This window comes from Corythoichthys intestinalis, chromosome 8, assembly GCF_030265065.1.
Source record: "Corythoichthys intestinalis isolate RoL2023-P3 chromosome 8, ASM3026506v1, whole genome shotgun sequence".
In the NCBI taxonomy this organism is placed as follows: domain Eukaryota; kingdom Metazoa; phylum Chordata; class Actinopteri; order Syngnathiformes; family Syngnathidae; genus Corythoichthys; species Corythoichthys intestinalis.
The window spans coordinates 6,426,768-6,448,857 of record NC_080402.1 but is presented as its reverse complement, the minus strand read 5'-3'; the positions used below and the strand labels follow the sequence as shown (position 1 = coordinate 6,448,857).

At 39.4% G+C, this 22,090-nt stretch overlaps 1 protein-coding gene across 1 annotated transcript in view; it reads left to right on the top strand.

Moving 5' to 3' along the window:
- Nucleotides 1-939: 939 nt before the first annotated feature.
- Nucleotides 940-22,090, top strand: part of cntln (centlein, centrosomal protein) — a 336,531-nt gene continuing 315,380 nt past the window's right edge. The window contains 2 exon segments of the mRNA XM_057843797.1: nt 940-1,314; nt 11,229-11,317. Coding sequence (XP_057699780.1) covers nt 1,234-1,314; nt 11,229-11,317 — 170 coding nt within the window. The 5' untranslated portion in view covers nt 940-1,233.

The following is a 22,090-nucleotide window of genomic DNA, read 5'->3' as shown; positions in this document are numbered from 1 at the left end:
TCTACAACAGAGCCGTCCTAAAAAGCCTACTGCGGCTGTCTACTAACGCATTTAGTGCCATGTCTGTCATTTTGCATCTAGTTATATCTATATACTGTACATGTGATATCTACCATGTCTACCATATCTACCATAACATGCGGGCGTAGTTTGTCGGCTATCGGCTACAACATGTATTATTGGAGCTACCTAGCATCGCGTTTGCTCGGCGTCACAACTTTCTTGCCTCCTCCCCGCTCCTGCTCTGCTCTGTCGTCTCGGTGAGTCCGTCTCCCTCAGACTTTTCGACCAATATAGTAACGCATAGTAACGCATGCCTTTCCGTCCTCAGTAACGGTAACGGCGTTGCCAAGATGAGAAAAGTAATTAATTAGATTACCCACTACTGAAAAAAATAACGCCGTTAGTAACGCCGTTATAGTGTAACGCCGTTATTAACAACACTGATTATGACAGTCTTATTGCGACACTGTCAAATAAAGTGTTGCCTATTAACTGTAATAAATGAACAAATAAAGGAAAAAATGAAGGAAAACTTAAGGAAAAAAGTGGCAGCTTATAGTCCGAAAATTACAGTAGCTGTTACTGGACATATCATCACATATGTTATGAAAATATGTTATTAAGTTGTTAAGTTTGAAAAGTTACCTAGTGTTGCTTTTGAATCATTATTATAATAAAATAGCAATATTATTAAAATTAAATTAAAATTATCTCACTCTGTGCTCCTCTGTATTTTTAATTAGGTTTAACTTTTCATTTTCATATCATACAAAAATGTCCTAAGATTAAATTCAAGCGAAGATATGATCATTTTAATGGAAATTACACTAAACAAATCACTAAAATCTACTGTCTGTAGCTAATTTTTCCTCAATGCCATTTGTTGTCTCAAAGTGTCGTAAAATGTCGTGCTTATAATGACGTAGGCGTGCAACAGCGGGTGAGTTTGAAATGAGGAAACCATAAAAATACATACAACTGGATAGCGTCTTGACAACCATTGTGTATGGATCCACGTAGCTCAAACTGACGTATAAATGCCTACTTTTAATCGCGCTCACCCTGGAACAAGTTTTTGAGCCGAAATAGAACTTTTGACAGCGACAAAAACTTGAGGCGAACTAGTACCTCTTTGCTGCTGGCTCAAGCTAGCAGGGTTAGCTCTGGTGTCTGCACCGGCATCGTAAAAAGTGCTTTTTTAGCAGGCGAAACTACATTTTTGGAGCCATTATGTCGTCCACAGACAACTCTCGTATTTTATCACTGGAGGACCAAGTAAGGAGCTTATCGGAGGAGTTGATGCAATGCCAGGTATGTCTTCAAAACATTATTCTGCACATGAATGAGATGCGTTCATGGACCGTTTCATGTCTTCCAAATTTTAATTTACATGTATATGAACAAAAATATGAAAAATAAAATGTTTATACATGCTGATAAACAAAATAAATCTTAAACTAAAGTACAGTCACGAAATATTTGGACCTACTATGAACTCATGAACTGTAACCTGTTTCTTCGTTTACCTAAATGCACTGAAGCTGTCATCTGCTCATTTCAATGCAAATGCACACAAAGATGCACACTGATTATTATTGAGAAAAGGGGGTGAAAAGAGATTTTCAAAGTATAGGCCTACTCACCACCAGGTGGTGCATCATAATGTTTAGTGTACAATTTGCATAAGTCAGAAATTAGTCACACGACTTGTAGATAGATTCTGAAACCTGCATCTCAATGACTCTGATAGACGTCCAATCCATTTGAGCTGGGAGGGATGATCTCAGTTCCAATGGATTGAACGTCTACCGGTGACAAACTTCTTCAAATTCATAGCAGGAGGATGAAAAGAGCCACATGGTTGGATGTCTATCATCCTCAAAGGCACAGCAAGAGCTAATATGAAAATGCACGAGAGAGAGAAAAAATGCAAGTAACACATTTCACTTAATTGCAGCGAATTGATCATTGGATCATTAGGACAGCAATTAAATATTTTGGACATAAAAGTAAAATTTCCTGTTTTGCATTGCAAGATTGATTGAAGTTTTAGAATTTAATTAATTGCACTGTTTAAAATTCCTTCAGGAGAAATTCAGTGCTGCTGTATATATTTTTTATGTTACAAACTACACGCATGGCATCCAATCGCACATGCCGGCATGCATGAACAAATGTCGATGATGATCACGTTTCAGTTAGTGCTGCAACAATTAATCGATTAACTCGAGTATTCGATTAGAAAAAAATATTCGAATTGAATTTTATTGCTTCGAGTATAGACATGTGCCGGTTACCGGTTTCACGGTTTACCGTGGTGTGAAAACGTCGCGATTTCAAAACCACTAAAATTTTCCGTCATACCTTAGTACGGTATTCGCTATTTTTCACGTGCCAAAATGCAGCCGAAGTGGCTTGTTGCGGCAGCGCTCACCCCTTCCCGTTTGTTGCCGTGAGTGTCAGTGATGCTATTCTGCTAAACAGCCAGCAAACCCAAAAACAAATCCTCCAAACACAAGGCGTACTTTTCTTCAACTTATTGAGCTCTCAAATCGTGGTGAAATATACAAATGAATACATTTAAAACGTTGTACAATTGTATTTTTCCACGTGTGATTAGGTTCAACAGGATATCAGTAGCACCATTAAAAAGTTCGCACATTTTCCTTTCAAATTCAATATACAAACTAACTAAAACTTACAAAGACGAATGTTAGCCTAGGCTAAGCTGGGAGACCAGCTTCGTCGAGGTTTTATGTCTCACAGCCGCTGAGTGTGAGACAAGCTTGAATGAAGGGGGGAAAGAAAAAGAATCGCGTCAAAGATCGCTAATTGAGAAAGGAAGTCTCACTCCTCACTTTTGTTTATTTCTATTTTTTTAGATGAAACCTTTCCTCAACAATATTTACATTTTAACTAATGTATAAAACTAACTCATACATTTTTAACTAACTTATTAACTTATGAATTCTTTGTTCTTTTTAACACAAAGGCATGGCATCATGTAGACTGGAGTTGACAAAGTGGCTGAAAATGGCGAAACTTCACTTGAGCTTCCCCCCTCAAAAAAAGTCATACAGTATATATTTTTAATTTTATTTAGAAGTCTTTTTACTCTTTATAGCAATTATTTTGTTCTTACTCTAATATTTAGCAACTTGAGCTGTGGCTGTGGGTATAGTCTAGGTTCTATTTATTTTAATTTTATATAAAATATTTGTTATTTTTTGTTTATTTATTTTCACATTATATTCATGTTCCAATTTGCAAATATGTTTTGAAAAAAAAATCCTGTTCAATGGAAAATTTTTTCATTTATTTATTTTTTTTAAACCCATACATCTTAAAATTTTGGAGCTATAATTGCAATACCGTGATACCGTGAAACCGCGGTATTTTTGCTCACGGTTATCGTACCGTGAAAATCTCATACCGGCACATGCCTATTCGAGTATTCGTTGAGTTAAAGTGTCGTTGTAGTGGTTTATTTTGAAAGTGTTTGAATTTAGTTTTATTGATTAGGGTGGATACACTGCCCTCTGCTCTGCCTCATTTCACATGGCTGAACCCAACTGCTCCCTGTTAAGACCAATGTAAGCTAAGTTTTTGTTTGAGCTAATGTTTTTTATGCATTCAAAATTTAGTTTATAGGCATATTTAGCCAGTTTTTTGTGGGAATGTGTGTCTGAACCATTTGTAAAGAGCATTGTTTTAAAAAAACAAACAAAGTGAGCATTTAATAGCATTCAAGCTAGCGGACTTTTGCTATTTAAGTTAGCCAATTGTTCTTTTATTGTACATAGAGCCTTATTTTTTTATACCGTTTGAGGCTCAGCTCAGGTATTTTAATTTTTCATGTTCCTTATCCGATTATTCAATTATTCGAACTAAGTAGTTAATCGATTAATCGAGTACTAAAATAATCGATAGCTGCAGCCCTAGTTTCAGTGCAATTGACGAGGCTAGACGTCCAATCCTATTGATATGGATGGAATATGGAAAAAATACAATTAAGCAATTGTTATGAGGTAGATATCTGTGACCTACAGTGGGGCAAATAAGTATTTTGTCAACCACTAATTGTGCAAGTTCTCTCACTTGAAAATATTAGAGAGGCCTATAATTGTCAATATGGGTAAGCCTCACCCATGAGAGACAGAATGTGGAAAAAAAACCCTGAAAATCACATTGTTTGATTTTTAAAGAATTTATTTGCAAATCATGGTGGAAAATAAATATTTGGTCAATACCAAAAGTTCATCTCAATACTTTGTTATGTACCCTTTGTTGGCAATAACGAAGGCCAAACGTTTTCTGTAACTCTTCACAAGCTTTGCACACACTGTTGCTGGTATTTTGGCCCATTCCTCCATGCAGTTCTCCTCTAGAGCAGTGATGTTTCAGGGCTGTCGTTGGGCAACACGGACTTTCAACTTCCTCCACAGATTTTCTATGGGGTTGAGACCTGGAGACTGGCTCGGCCACTCCAGGATCTTGAAATGCTTCTTACGAAGCCACTCCTTTGTTGCCCTGGCTGTGTGTTTGGGATCATTGTCATGCTGAAAGACCCAGCCACGTCTCATCTTCAATGCCCTTGCTGATGGAAGGAGATTTTCACTCCAAATCTCGATACATGGCCCCATTCATTGATTCCTTTACACAGATCAGTCGTCCTGGTCCCTTTGCAGAAAAACAGCCCCAAAGCATGATGTTTCCACCCCCATGCTTAACAGTGGGTATGGTGTTCTTCGGATGCAATTCAGTATTCTTTCTCCTCCAACCCTGTGAGAACCTGTGTTTCTGCCAAAAAGTTCTATTTTGGTTTCATCTGACCATAACACATTCTCCCAGTCCTCTTCTGGATCATCCAAATGCTCTCTAGCGAACCGCAGACAGGCCTGGATGTGTACTGGCTTCAGCAGGGGGACACGTCTGGCAGTGCAGGATTTGAATCCCTGGCGGTGCATTGTGTTACTGATAGTAGCCTTTGTTACTTTGGTCCCAGCTCTCTATAGGTCATTCACTAGGTCCCTTTGTGTGGTTCTGGGATTTTTGCTCACCGTTCTTGTCATCATTTTGACGCCACGGGGTGAGATGGAACCCCAGATTGAGGGAGATTATCAGTGGTCTTGTATGTCTTCCATTTTCTAATAATTGCTCCCACAGTTGATTTCTTTACACCAAATGTTTTACCTATTGCAGATTCAGTCTTCCCTGCCTGGTGCAGGTCTACAATTTTTTCTCTGGTATCCTTCGACAGCTCTTTGGTCTTGGCCATAGTGGAGTTTGGAGTGTGACTTATTCAGGTTGTGGACAGGTGTCTTTTATACCGATATTGAGTTAAAACAGGTGCCATTAATACAGGTAACGAGTGGAGCCTCGTTAGACCTCGTTAGAAGAAGTTAGAAATCTTGCTTGTTTGTAGGTGACCAAATACTTGTTTAAATTTTCCCACTCTAATTTGGAAAAAAAATCTTAAAAAATCAAACAATGTGATTTTCTGTTTTTTTTTTTTCCACATTCTGTCTCTCATGGTTGAGGTTAACCCATGAGGACAATTACTATTTTTTTCATTGTGACGTAATTTGTTTAAAGGTTTAAATTCATATGCGAGTGAATAATTTTTTAGTCGTTTTTTTTTTTTTTTTTTAACTAAATATTAGACATTTTGAATACCGGTACTAAAAATAATTACTTACCTTCTTTTTTTAGGTGGGTTGAAACAAAAGCGATTGTGGGGTGTGTGTAAACTGGAGGCTCCAGGGTAAAACGGACAAATTAAAAATAGCTCGGGGGCTTAATGCGCCATGAAATTGCTATGGCAGCATATAGACATATTGTTCTATCAAACACAACAGGCTTTTGGCTTAAAACACAGCAGTTTCTTTTAAAGAGGGGTGCAAGAGCAGAAACAGCTTTTTCAGCCTTGTCTGTGTTTTCCGCCATATGCATTTTTATTTCTATACTGAGGAGACAGGATATTTGTTCTTACAATCCTGCTACTTGTGAAAAAAGCCCTAGCGTCGACACTTCCCGATGATGTTCTTGCTCCCACTAATATGAACTGCCTTCCGCGCACACCATCCTTGGTGGTCCCATCCAGCACGAGATCAGAGCTTCGGACTGTCTAATTGGGGAGGCTTTAGTTCTGTAGCGTACCATTTAAATATTGCCATTTGAACACCAGTGATGTCTTAAGTCTCTGGCAAGATGTACTCGGGGACAGCCATTAACTACAAAGGCCCCCATCTGTCAGCCAGCAAGTGCTCCTGCTAGACCGATGCTAATTTAATTATTATGTGTGGCTGGATTCCAGTGGCTCATGTTTGGCCCGTGGTGTTTCACTTTCTTAACATGTAAAATGAATAATTCATCCAGCCATCAAACGCACATTCAACACATGTTTAAACGCGCGCTGATGAGGGTCCTGACCAAACACTCGGCCGTCTAAAGTTATCCGCCGCTACTTAACTTTAGCCGCATTGCAGGAACTCGCACCGCCCGGATGCATGCAGAGAGCGTAGCCTGACAGTCCTTTCCACTTTATATGTTCTCCTCATGGTCTCATCAAGGTCCGCTCTGCCATTTGGCTAAATAATTGATGAGACACTTTTGAGATGGGGGGCTAAAATTCATGTACTAATTGGAGACCAGTGGATTCCAGTGGGAGGGATGACTTTTATCTTGTGATGATGTGAACATAATTTATCAGATAATTTTATATCAAGTCGATTTGGCATAATTCTGTCTTTTAATGTCAGACATGTAGTTTTTTTTTCAGATGTCCCTCATTAAACGAAATGCAGCTTTAAAAAACTCGAGAGACAATTTGAATTGGAAATGTGTCAGGGGCTGGTCGACTCGAGGATGACTCACTCTGTCATCAGTTTGGAGTTTCTTTGGGGCTGCTTACTTTGGGAAAAACAGGTCTTGATTAATGAAGAAACCGCATACTCCATATCAAAATGGATGCCAGCCCCTCGTCGGTCATAAATAGTGCATCATGACAAGTGCCAATGCAAACTCCCCTTGAGTCGAAGGTCACATCTCAGACGCGTGCGTTGTGAGCCGCTCATGACTGACTCGGGCCGATCAAAAATGATTTTGTACAAGATGTCTTAAATTATTGATCGACTCCTCTTTTCCCTGCTATGCTAATGTCATCAGCAATTCCTCTTCATTTTTGTTTTTTAAGGGAAAGAAAGCTGAGATGTTTTGCTGCTGTCCTTTTTGGAGATAACCCAAAGGAAAGTGTTACTTAAGTGTCAGAACTCAAGCAACAACTATTCTACAGCTGTTAGCTGAATTGCTGTTATAATATCAATGTTCATGTTGTTCTTGACAACTTTGTGAGTCTGTTTTTTGACAAATGTAACAACATTTCGGACTATAAGTTGCTGCTTTTTTCCCTCGTTTTGAATCCTGTGGCTTATTTGTTGATTTATTTGGGTTAATAGTAGGGTTGTTCCGATCATGTTTTTTTGCTCCTGATCCGATCCCGATGGTTTTAGTTTGAGTATCTGCCGATCCCGATATTTCCCGATCCGATTGCTTTTTTTTTTTTTTTTGCTCCCGATTCAATTCCAATCATTCCTGATAAGTTTTCCCGATCATGTACATTTTGGCAATGCATTAAGAAAAAAATGAATAAAACTCGGACAAATATATACATTCAACATACAGTACATAAGTACTGAATTTGTTCATTATGACAATAAATCCTCAAGATGGCATTTACATTATTAACATTCTTTCTGTGAGAGGGATCCACGGATAGAAAGACTTGTAATTCTTAAAGGATAAATGTGACTTTGTATATTGTGACTAAATACTGCCATCTAGTGGATTTTTATGAGCTTTCAGTAAATGGTATTGCAGCCATTTAACTTCTGCCCAAATGCATGATGGGAAGTGCAACCACGATTGTGCGTAATTGTACCAATTGATATATCTTCTCAGCGTTGGGAAATAAAATAGTGTTAAGAAAAAGATCAACTACTACCTTTATTCCCCACATTGCTTCCCACGATATTTCTAATCGTTGAGAGAGGGATTGTAAGGCTTTAGCCAATTAAAAAAAAGGCTTCAAAGGCTGCCAATTAGAGGTGAAACGAATACTCGAGCAACTCGAGTAACTCGAGTTTAAAAACTGATCCGAGTAGTTTTATCCACCTCGAGTAATCGTTTATTTTGACAGCTCTAAGCATCACGTTTTTCTCGGACTACTTTTAATGCGGGACAACGCGCTGATGTCACGTGCGTAGAGGAAAAAGCAAAAAAAAAAAACTTACTGCAGCCGACAACCGCTACAAACGACGCCGACGTTGCTAAATACTAGCCCGCACATGCTACATTAGTTGCAGCTAGCGTCTGGTAAGTCTCATAGAGATCACATGTATGTTGAACTAGATGCGCAATGACAGACTAGGCCGCGTCTGGGCAGCGTTAGCAAACAGCCGCCATCTTAAAGCAGTAGAGCGCTAAGCGCTAATAAAGAGCGCTAAGCGCTAATATATAAGGTTAACGTTACTGTCACTACTAGCTCATCTTACGTTAGCCCTGCGGAGGGCTAGGTTTCAATCAATTAAAACCACTTTCGATGCGTGGCTAACGTGTCTTACATACAGGCTTTAACATAACATAGCGTTGTGGAGTGATAAGGGTGTCAAATAAAAACTCAATAATGCTAACTATCAATTTTAGCTCAGTAGTCATTGCTGGATAAAACATCAAGTAGCACTAGTCCCTAATGTGCTCCAATACAGCCTGTATCATACATTTATTTTGAACAGTGCAAAAACTCAAAATCCTATCAGGACCTTAACTAGAACTTAAAAATGGCTTGACACAAATAGAAATTCAATTGAAAAACGTGGGGGAAAATCCTAACTTTTAAGTGATGTGTGTTATCAAGCGTAAAGGCATTTTTAGGTGTGTGTATATATATATATATATATATATATTTTTTTTAAATAAGATCTAAAGGTTTTTTTGAGTGAAAGCAGTGAATTAGTTTTTTTTTTTTTTTTTAATTCTAGTTACATCTGAGATGCAATTGTTCGGTTTTCAACAATATACATAAAAAATAAAGACATTGATTGACTGAAAATGATAAAATGTCTTGTTTTCTCATGTAAATCTATAATTGCTCTTCACCTAAAAATATATTTGTTTTATCCGATTACTCGATTAATCGATAGAATTTTCAGTCGATTACTCGATTACTAAAATATTCGATAGCTGCAGCCCTACTGCCAATATTCTCTCTACTCATTTTACGTTGCCTTTTAGCTCTATGTATATGTAATAAGGTGTCAGTATAGCTTGAACGCGACAATGCGTGAGTGGGTAGTGCTGCGCATGCGTTAATTGCTTTAAATATTCTAATGTTATTACTGCCGTTGACGCGATAAATTTGACAGCCCTTCTTTAAGCCAAAAATAAAGACTGGATGAGTATAAAACATTTTGTCTGTAACGTTAAATACATTTAGAAAACAATTTATAAAAAAAAAAAATATATATATATATATATATATATATATACACAGTATATATAAAAAAAGGCATGTCCAATATTTTTTTGCCGATTCCGATACTTTGAAAATGACGTGATCGGACCCGATCGATCGGGACATCTTTAGCGATTAAATCAATCGTCGATCCACGGATAGAAATACTTGTGACTTTGTATATTGTGACTAAATATTGCCATCTAGTGTATTTGTTGAGCTTTCAGTAAATGATACTGTAGCCATGCCCAAATGCATGATGGGAAGTGGAACCATGACTGCGTAGTGCTACCAATTGATATATCTTCTCTGCGTTGGGAAATAACATAAGGTGTTAAAAAAAAAGATCAATTGCTACCTTGCTTTCCCACATTGCTTTCCATGATATTTCTAATCGTAGGGAGAGGGATTGTAAGGCTTTAGCCAATTAAAAAAAGGCTCCAAAGGCTGCCAAAATTCACTCGACTCATTTTACGCTGCCTTTTATCTCTCTATATAGGTAAAACGGCACCATTACAGATTGAGCCCGACAATGCGTGAGTGGGTCGTGCAGTGCATGCATTAATTGTGTTAAATATATTCGAGTTTTATCCATTTTTTTCTTAATGCATTGCCAAAATCTATATGATCGGGAAAAATTATCGGGAATGATTGGAATTGAATCGGGAGCAAAAAAAAGCAATCGGATCAGGAAATATCGGGATCGGCAGATACTCAAACTAAAACGATCGGGATCGGATCGGGAGCAAAAAAACATGATCGGAACAACCCTATTAACCACTTTAGCAATCAACCAATGGCAGTCTTCTCCAAAACGTAATCACAGCAGTTAAAAGATAATTTTTTCAACTTTGCGCAAAATAGAAAAAAAAAACTTGACACCACATGCGTGAAGAAAATACAAGACAATTGCCCTTTTTTTCCCAAGTTATAAATTACTGTTAGCGACTTAGCGCCCACACTTCCGGTGAAATTTTCAAAACAAAAGCGTGTCATGTTCAACATGGAAATGCATATGTCTGCAGTTGCTCTCACATACTCAGATTCTGTACTAAAATAGCAAAAAGTGGAATAATGTGGCTTCAAATTTGCTAAAATGCACACTTTGCAGGCAGAGATGAGTTATTTGGACTGCATCAAAAGGCATTTGATGGGCTCTACTTGTCAGAACACAAAACTGGTGTTAGGTTTCTTTCTACTTCATATTCTACATGAAACTAGCTTTCAGATGACATGTTATGCATTGTGATTTTATGAATTTCTTATTTTTGATATATTTTGTCTTCTATTTAAAAATAAACAGTTGTATTATTTTTATAGGTAGTCTCTACATTCGTGGTTACATTGATTCAAAAAATTTTTTTTTATAACATAGCATATCGGCATTAATTTATGAGACAATATATTGCTTACGAAGGTTTGTGACAGGCCTAGTCCCAATACAGATTTTTTTGAGCTCCGATACCGAGCCATTGCTGATCCATTGCCAATTAAAAATAATGAAAGCATTAAATGACAAATCATATTTTTGTATTTACAATGATTCTGCTGGTACCGCTTCGAGGAATGCTCTGTTTACAAATATTACACAATCCTCTTTTACTGTGCAATGTCAAAACAAGAGAGTAATACATAAATTGAGCTAACATGAAAGCAGTAGTACACAATTTCAAGCCAATTAGGAATGACTGACTCTAATCTTCTGTTTTTCCAGGCTGATAAAGACTTTGTGTGGTCCCTCTGGAAACGACTCCAAGTGGAACATCCAGACTTGACCCAGGCTGTGAGTTTGGTCATTGAGCGGTGAGTAGATGCATCTTTTTTGCTAAACCCGCACATCTGTACATTTCTATTTTCTCTCCAGCGCCGTGAGATATAAGTGTGAAAGTCGCTGGGTGGATGTAAGGCACCTTGGCCGTTCTACTGGGGTTAGGACGGAATTTGCCGCAGATGCCAATTTAAGCCCTGTTATCCTCCGTATCGCAGTTCAGCCATGGAAACCTTTTTAATGAAAACACTCTTACACGGCTCCTGTTGTGGACTGTCGAAAGACCCCTGCCAACGCGCGTCTTTAACGGATAAATTGAGATTGAATATGACCTTTTTCACCAAGTGGCTAAGCCACCCGAAGATCAGTGGCATGGGAACGTTCACAAGAGATAAAATATGTACAGTTTTCCTGACAATACCCACGTGTATAAATGTAATCTAATATAGAAGGATTCTGTCTTTGGGTACGTTCCTGTTCAGAAAGATCCAAGGGCGGGAATTTCTGGCACAGATACTCATAAGCACGCCACTTCTAAAGCAAACCGTACACTCCTTGACTTCTCGGGGTGTTATTTTTGAAAGTTAACATTTTTCATCTCGAAAGAGAAGTCATCTACCCTGAAGCATGTTGAAGCGCTTTATTTGGGCGTGTTTGGATATGGTTTAGAGGAGACATTTTGACTGGCTCTTGTCTCTCGAGCTACTGTAGATTTTTAGGGTGCGTTCACATTGGAAAAGTTTGATAAAATGTGACCGTGGTGGAATTTCTTAAGCTCAAGTGCTGCCATCTAGGGTGATAGATAGAGGCGTGCAAAATTTACGATTCTTAGATTATTCGCGATTCGGCCGTGGAAGATTCGAGAACGATTCACAAACATCCAAATTCCGATTATTGAATTATACCAGGTAAAGCGGAAATAAAACAGTCAGCGCGGTCTTCAGAACTTAATGAGGAACAGACCGAGAGTAAATATCATGTTGGAAAGGTGGAAAATCGCTATATAAGTATAACACCATTTACCATTTACCATTCAACTCATGCCGCTAGATAGAAAAAAAAAACAATAATACCTGACTTCGGCAGTTAGCTGCTACAAACAGCGCCCAGTTGCTAGTTGCTACAAACATACGGCATCATACGGCTATGGTAAATATCACATATATCTAGAACTAGATGTGAAATGACAGACGACGGCCGTGTTAGATCATATACCCAGAACTAGATGCGAAATGACACTTTCCTGCGCCTTAAACAGGCGCCATCTTAAAGCAGTAGACTTCTCTAGAAGGCTCTGTTGTAGCGAACCTAATTACTTTTTATCTAAAAAAAAAAAACAAAAAAAAACAACAACCCTAAATTGGCAAAATCTTGACCTGAATCTATCTTTAAATGATGAAACAGTTTTAAAACTTTCACGTCGAAAGTAGACAGAAGGGAAATTATGGAATAACGGGAGCAATTTTAACAACTTTAACGGTTGATTCACAACATTAAATGCATTGAATGTAGTTTAAAGCTGCCGATACAGAATGGGGACTTGAGCATTTTATTTACTGTTTTTAACGGTTAACTTGATACTGATATAGTAGTTTGTTCAGCCTGAGAGGATTTTTGAACAATTTTGGAACTAGTGTACAAAAAAATTAAAAGCGAGGGGGTTGTTGTGGTGCATCAATAATCAATTTATAATCGAATCGGAGCCTCTGAATCGTAATCGAATCGTTAGATGCCCAAAGATTCCCACCTCTTGTGATAGATATCCATACCGTTTGAGTTGAGAAGTCTGGCAGTAAATGGTCATGTTTTTATCCATCTTTTTAACACATGTACTAGGGCATCTGTTCAGAACTCTGTATGTGAAGTTACACGAATGACTTTGAATGACTTGGGTGTGAAAAATATGATTGAGAGTCTTTATTAATTTTGTGAGAAATTTTTTTGGTGACGATATATTGCGATACCAAATGTCATGAACCGCATCAAATTCATAGATGCCCCACCAAAAGATTTAAGGCAACACTTGGTAACTTTTCAGTTTTGGTCGATTTTAGCGACGCCAGTGGACAAAAGCGGTAGTGTTTTGCCTTAAGGAAGACTCCGTTTCCCATTAGGACCAGCGCTGTTTCCCATGAGGATCAGCACCCGGCCGCAGAGTGTCGTAAAAATCAATCAATCAATCAAAAATCTCCCGGTCGCCTGCAGATGAATTAAACAACATTTCTGTTTCCTGCGGCTGTCTGAAAGATGAATCGTAATCAGGTAATGAATCCAGGTGTGGCTAAACAATAGCATATGACGGTTAGGAACAGTGTGGCTTAGTGTGACTCACCCCTCACACCCCACACAAACTCGTCAGCGCTGGTGTCAGGACAGCGAGTGAAAGCCGGGCCAATGTTTTTTCTATATATCCTGGTAGCCTCCCCTTTTTCCCCCTCCTCAGACAACACTTTTTGTCTCTTTTGTTGCTCTGCCATCTTTGCAGAATTCGCGCCAAAGCGTTCGCATCGACTTCTGTCCTTATAATGAATGGCGAAAGGGAGAAGTTACGTATGCTGTAAAACAGTCAGCACATTTGCAGTTTTTTTTTTGTGTGTGGCAGGGTTCCTGCCACCCTCTACAAAATTAATTAGTGCCAGTGAAAGCGATACAGACACCCTCAAGATATAAAAGAGGTGTCATTCAACTAAAAGTCCACATATTACAAATGTTATGAAAATATTAAGGTTGAAAAACTACCTAGTGTTGCTTTAAGTAGTATCGTCCACAAATATTTTAGTCAAATTTCATTACTGACCCTGCCACCTTACCATGAGTAGCCACTAAGCCATTTTGTCGGTCTCGTGAGGACAGATCAATGATAAGTAATAGCGGGAAAATCAAAGGTCATTCAAACTCAGTTTCTAAACAAAACAAAAATAATCAAATAAAAACTAATTAAATAGCATAACTAATGATTAATGAAACAACTGGAACAGGAACTGAAGAAATAATTAGCAGAGAAAATGTTGAATTGTATTTGTATCTTCAACGCTGCATTGCATGCTGGGAGGCATCAGGCACGAGTTGCAATTTCAGGAAACAAAAGTGTTGACCATTGGTGGCAGCAGAGGTTTGCCTGTCTCTCCCAAGGGAAGAGAGAGATTGAGCAGTGATGGCCAAATGAAGCTTCTTCATTTGTTCTCAAGTGGTCTTGAAGCCCAAATAGGCCGCAGTTGCGAATTTTAATGCTTTTTGTTTAAGAAACTATGAATGTTCTTGTGTTACTATATGAACAAAAGACAACAAGTGCAATAAGGATAATTGATTCATTTTTATTTAGAAATAATTGCTTTCCCACAGTGTTTGGTTTTAAACTACGGGTATAATAATACATTGAAAATGTGATATATCGCAAGACTTTGTAGACCAAAAAGGTTATAGATATGCTCCCACCAAGAATTGATGCATCGTTTTAAAATGGTGTCATTTAAAAAAAAAAAAAAAAAAGAACCAGGTTGCGACCAAAATCTTCCATTAGAATAGTGTCTACGAGAGCTTGCTGGCTGCCATGGACGGCGCTAGACATCTTTTTATTTATTTATTTCTAAAAACTGTCCTGTTCAGTTGTATGACACGAAGAATGGAAGTCTAAGTGTCCGGTTGGTCTTAACAGTTTTAATGTTTCACATTGGAGTATGACATACTCCCATTGTGATCATTCAACATACCTTGTTTATTAAGACAAAGCAGCAAACAGGAAGGGGTTATAGGGACACACAAGAAAAACACAAACAACAAGAAATAAATTGAACGCCTACACTAACTATGAATATGTTGTTGGTGCTATCGTCAGCTAGCTGTATTTCCGGTTGACACTATGTGGGGGGGCCTGTTAAGGAAAAGAAGAGGGGTGGAGTCTATAAGATGAGTGATTGGGAGGGGTGGAGTGTACAAATCAGCCCTGTGATCCAAAACCCGGTAATTGTGTGAATCCCTTGCTCGTGTGAGCCTGTTGGCAACCCACCCTACGCTGTCACGTCGCCAATCCGGGTACCGAGGCCCCCCACCCGAGCGCACCCAATCACATCCAGCCATGCGCGAGTCCCATCAAACATGCGTCAGCCACGCAGACGAGCGGAGACGCTGCGCGGGGGCCACCCGAGGGCCACGGCTCCCACCCAGCCAGCCCAGGGAAGGGACTGGATGGTGGGGCAGCGCAGCCCATCCCTCCTCCCCCAACCCAGCAAAGGGCCATCGTCACCCCCAGAGATACAGGTTGGTCCCCGGGGTCACAAGCGCCCCCATCAACCGGCCTTCAGGGATGGGAATAGGGGAAGCACCACCAACCCCCACCCTTGTCCGCCCATCCGGCCCACGAGCCACAGCCGCTGCCCCCAAACTGGAACGGCACACCACGGGACCCCCAACGGCCCACCAAGCCCAGGGCAGGGCAGGGCTCCCCGCCGAAGCAGGCGACACCCAGCCGACACACAGGCGTCCAGCAAGGGACCCGCGTCGGAGCGCAGGGTGGATGCCCAGGCGAGAAGAGAGGGGAAGGCGGAAGCAGGAGAATGCTGAGGAGCCGCCGTGCGGCGACGCGAGATCGGAGCCCCGACCTCCCCCCAGTTCCGCGGCAGGCAGTCCAGGCAGAGCGGAGGCCATGCCCCGGGAGCCCCACCATTGAGAGAAAGTGTGGGACCCACATGGCCCTAGACATCCAATTCATTTGGAATGGATTGGACGTCTAGTGCTGTCAGTGGCACTGACACCAGCGCGCAGCCCGCCTTTTGTAGGTATTTACAGGTCACTTCCTGTTCATTTTAGGGCATTTACAGGTTACCTCCTTGTAAATGGGGACATTCTTGAGTGACTTTGATTTTCAGTAACCCGAAATTAACAGGAAATGAACTGTAAATTCCCCAAGAGGGAAAAGGAAGTGACTGAACAGGACTCAACAGGAAACGACGTGAAATGCCCCAAAACGAACTCATTGGCTGGCATTGGCTGGCATTGACTGCCACTGACGGCCATAGACGTCCAATCCGTTTGAAGTGGGAAGGATGGCCACCCTCCCAGTTCAAGTAGACTGGACGTCTACGAGTGATACTCATTCCAATTCACAGCTGAAGGATGAAAATAGCTAGTTTTTCTGTTTTCTAATTGTTTTGTAGAATATATTGTAGGCCTGCAGCTATCGATTATTTTTAACAACAACTGGCGAACTTACATAGCAAAAGTCCGCTAGTTTAAATGCTATAAAATACTGACATTTTTTTTTTTCCACAACGAGCTTAACAAATGATTCAGAAACATATTCCCACAAAAATTGGCTAAATATGCCTTTTAACTAAATTACGAATGCACGAAAAAAAACATTAGCTCAAACAAAAACCAAGCTTATGTTGGTCTTAACAGGGAGCAGATTGATTCAGTCATGTGAAATGAGGTAGAGGGCTGTGTATCCACCCAAATCAATGAAAATAAATTAGTGCTGCAACGATTAATCGATTAACTTGAGTATTCGATTCGAAAAAAATATTCAAATTAAATTTTGTTGCTTCGAGTATTCGTTTAATTAAAGTGGTGTTGTAATGGTTTATTGTGAAATGGTTTGCATTTAGTTTTATTGATTAGGGTGAATACACTGCCCTCCGGTCTGCCTCTTTTCACATGGCTGAATCCAACTGCTCCCTGTTAGGACCAACATAAGTTAAGTTTTTGTTTGAGCTAATGTTTTTTATGCATTCATGATTTAGTTAATAGGTATATTTAGCCGTTTTATGTGGGAATATGTGTCCGAACCATTTGTTAAGAGCATTGTAAAAAAACGTTAGCATTTTATAGCATTTAAGCTAGCGGACTTTTTCTATGTAAGTTAGCCAATTGTTCTTTTGTTGGACATAGATCCTCTTTTTTTTTTTTTTTTTTTTTTTTTTTTTTTTTAATCATACCGTTTGACGCTCAGCTCAGGTATTTTAATTTGTCATGTTTCTTATCCGATTACTCGATTATTCGAACTAACTAGTCCATCGATTAATCGACTGCTAAAATATTCGATAACTGCAGCCCTAAAATAAATGCAAACACTTTCAATACAAACCATTACAACGCCACTTTAATTAAACAAATACTCGAACCACGAAATTTAATTTGAATCTTTTTTTTTCTTTTTAAATCGAATACTCGAGTTAACCGATTAATCGTTGCAGCTCTAATATATTGAATCCTTAATTGTTTTATTGCCATATCGTGAGCTCATTGTGAGGTACCCAGAGGTCCCACCCCTACTTTTGTTTCATCAAAAATCATGACACAAAAGCTATTCCCTAACGAAATACTTTCGTATCTTGAGGTACCACTGTATATCTGAGAGTTGTTAGAAAATTCCAAACAGAAGAGTAAAAAATAAACACCGCGTAGAGAGAGTTCCTCGGTACAGGTGCCTCCTGTTTCTTCTCCACACCTTCTTCAGTTAGTTCACATCCCCTTAGGAAACCCATCAAAGTGTGCTAGTCCGCCGAGACCGCCGAGGGAACATCCACCCAGAGATCGTAGTGTGTATACCGTATCACCTGATGCGCAGGAGGATATTGACATGGTAATTGTGTCGACTCCAGTCAAGCGCAGGTTCCCACCGGGAGACTCCGTTCGAACCCCCTCCTTTCCCCCCGTGTGGATTTTTTTGCGGCGCGATTGGTTGCTTTGCGGGGGAATGCGGTGAGCGCAGCCCCGGCGCACCAGGAGATGTAGCTAGGGCAGCTCGCGTTCCATTTTCTACCCCCGGGGACCTCCCGGATACTTATTTCAGTGTCTGTCAAGGGAGAAGGCTGATCAGAAGAGGCAAAGAGACTGCAGGAAAGGCCTTGAAGACGAGAGGTGTAGCGGGAGTGAGCGATGAGTGCGTGGATGCGGAGGAGGAGGAGGGGGCCCTGGTGGCCTCCAGCAGTTGAAACAAACCGGTCCCCAATTGCTGCTCTGTTTTTGTCTCCCTAGAAGTTCACGCGATTAAAGATATGCCAGGGGCTGAAAGAAAGTTCACTCTGGTGCTGCTGGAAAGCTTTTGGATGCAACACATTTTCTTCTTCATCTGTATTTACAGTACAAAATGAAGTACATTAACTCATTGGCTGCCGTCGATTGTGATAAACGTCCAATCCGTTTGAACTGGGAGGGGCTGGCTTGGATTTCTAAGTTGACATCTATTCATTAGAACTATTTTTATAGTCATTGCTTAGAGATTGCCTAAAAATGGCCAAAATCCTCTTCTTTAAGCCTCCTAACAGTACATTTTCTCAGATTTATGTGCTCCTCGATGAAAGCAAACTGATAATCTTTGAAATTGATCAAAGTGTGATATTTCCAAACATCTGTTTTTGCTGTGGAAAACAACGATACTCTTACATTCCGCCAACTTTTCTCAGTCTGTAATTTTGGTTCCGATTCACATTTATTTGTATAATGTTAAGCCCAGAGTACTGTCATCGTAAATAATAGTCATATGAAAAAATGAGGACACCCTATTAAAAATTGAGTTCTTTATTAACTCATTCATTCCCAGCCATTTTCACCGGTGCAACCCCCTTCGCTCCCGGCCGTTTTACAAGATTTTGACTGATTTTGCAAGGCCCACAGAAAATTCTGTTCTATTGCTATATAAACATTGAACCTACCAAAAGAAAGATTAGACTCTCTTCTTTCAGCAGGAAGAAAAAGGTAATACATATCTTTTTCCATTCTTTAGAAATCAGCATCAGAAAATAGCTTAGTTTGAGCAATTTTCCAATTTCTGATGAAAAAAAACAGAGAAATTGAGCTTTTTGTAAAAGCATTAGGGGTGTAACGGTACACAAAAATCTCGGTTCGGTACGTACCTCGGTTTTGAGGTCACGGTTCGGTTCATTTTCGGTACAGTAAGAAAAAAAAAATACAAAATATACAGGTAAATGTGCTAGTTGTTTATTACACACCTTTGTGCTTTCAACAATAGGAACATTAGCCTATACAAAGCTAGAATTCTGCTCAAAAAGTAGCGGGTATTTAAAGATAATCCAACTACAATTTGCCTTTCAGACCCCGCGTATTGGTCAGCTTTCTTTCTGAATGAAAAGAAGAAAAAAAGAAGTCCTGTGCTAAAGAGAAAAGCAATCCCAATGACAAAGATTTTAACACGTATTTTACAAATGAAATGCCTCAATGAAACATTTTTTTGTTCTTATGAACGGTTTTCAAAAGCTTCATTGGTGGATTTTCTCAAGTTAAAGCGCCACACAGAAATTAATAAATGTAATTGTTTTAGCAGGATGTGTGTATTATTCTTATTATTTAATTACAGGTGTTTTAGCTCATTTCAATGTACCGTCATTTTCCGAATATAAGGCGCACCCGTGTATAATGCGCACCCCCAATTTACCTGCAAAATCTAGGGAAAATTCTTGTACCCGTGTATAACGTGCACCCTAATTTTAGCACCAATAAAGTTCTACTGTGTTGATAGGAAGACCGCGACATCGCCTATCCTTCACAATATCCATGAGTTCTTTTTCTAGATCAGGGTGCTCTGCTTTTCTGCCCCTACCAATTGCTTTTGCTGATGACTTTGCTTGTTCCAGCTGCTTCTTCATTCGTTTCCAATACCGCACACTCGATTCTCCGACGTCATACCGTCTTGCCGCTTCACGAATTCCAGCTTCCACAGATACGGAAATTACTTTCCTTTTGAAGGCTCGTTTCATCATCATGAAATACCGCAAATGTATCTTCCTTGGAATTATACTGTAAAGTAAAAGTGACGACTGAAGTGGGAAAACGAAAGGAGCTCATAACAGTGCAGACGAAACGAACTCGCGGAAGTCATTCGACCAATCAGAGTGAAGTATTACCAAAACAAACGGTGACGTAATATACCGTAATGGCGGCAACAGATCACCGTATGGGTTTTCTTCAACACAACATGGCCGTGTCAATAAAGAAAAAGTCTTAAAATATACATATTTATATGTATTTATTTCTGTCTCCATCCATATACCCGTGTATAATGCGCACCCTCGATTTTACAAGTGGATTTGGGGGAAAAAAGTGCGCCTTATTTTCGGGAAATTACGGTATTTAATTCAAATGGGCTATTATTTATTTTATTATGTGTTTATATTTTTCAAATGTGATGTAGTATTCATTTATATTGTATATTTTATGTTGAATAACTATAGTTCCTATATGAATATTCGTTCTTACTTGTTTTGTTGTGGTAGAAGGGTTTTGTATTGAACACGGGGCCGTGTTGGTTGTTATTATTATAGCAGAGAAGACAGCAGTAAATCAACAAAGACAAGTCAACTGTGCCCCGATCTACCACTCAAGAGATCTGATGGACTCAAAGTAGGTTACGATTGCATATTAGTTTGAAAATTGACCGGATCCACCGTATTTTTACACGAGTGACTTCCGGTCTGCCCGGTCTGCAGAAACTCGTTCGGTACGCGTCCGTTCCGAACTGAGCACCACGAACCGAAACGGTTCAATACTATTACATGTACCGTTACACCCTTAATATTTACGGTAATAATATGATTTGACAACTTCTCCAACTTACCAGAATCTAGGAGAAAACAAAACAGATGTGACTTTTCTTTTAAAGGCTGTTGTAAAACTTGCTCGTTTCATCGTGATGAATAAATGTTTCTTCCATGGATTGACACGGTAAAATGAAAGTGAGAACGTAAGTAGGAAATCCGAGAGCGCTCATCGCTGTCGACACGACAGTAGCAGTAGGAACTCTTGTTATTTGGGTTTGAGTTTCCTGAGGGACAGATGTAGTTGACGGACACACAGAGGAAGTCTGTGTTGTTAGTTTGTAATGGTCCGAGTTGCGGAGCTGCAATAAATGTTGACTCAAATGAGTTCAAGAAACTAAATTCTGTGCTTTATGAAGCGTGAAAAAAGCAGAATTTAACACAGACGAAATCATTCGGCCGATCAGAGTGAACAAAATGGTGACATCACGTACCGTAATGGTCGGCAACGGATCGCCGCATGCGTTTCTTCAACACAATGTGGCCTAACCGAGCCAACCGACGACGAGCTAACATGAATCGCCGGTCGACTCCTCACAATGGTGAGGAGTTGAAAGCACCACCAATTATCAAGAAGGGTGAATTGGTAACATAGGGATTTATTGGAGCCGCGCTATTTATTGGTATAAGCTGTGGCATATCTACCACAACAATTATAACTATTGTGGCGAGCAACATGGGGAAGAATGACTGGAGATGATCTTTTTCCTAATACCATGTATTGAAAACTACGCAGAGAACATATACCATTTCAAGCCACTACTGTGACTCATGGTTGCTCAAATTCCCATTATGCATTTGGGCGGTTAAGAACATTTAAGTCGCGACAGTATCATTTAGTGAAAGCACAACAAAAATAATATTCCTATCTCTCAAAAATAACAATGTTCACAAAAAGAAAAGGGCTCAATGCAAAGAGAACTGGCATTCCCAATCAAAATAGCTATGCAAAATAATACTCTATTCAAACATTTAGTTTAGCTCAACAAATACACTAGATGGCAATATTTAGTCACAATATACAAACAATCGAAATTACTATAACTTGTACTCACATTTCTTTCTATCCGTGGATCCCTTTCACAGAAAGTCTCTTTGTAATGTTAATGCCATCTTGTGGATTTATTGTTATAATAAGCAAATACAGTACTTATGTACAGTATGTTGAATGTATACATACGTCTAGTCTTTGCATTCCAACAATAATTTACAGAAAAATATGGCATATTTTGGAGATGGTTTGAATTGCAATTAATT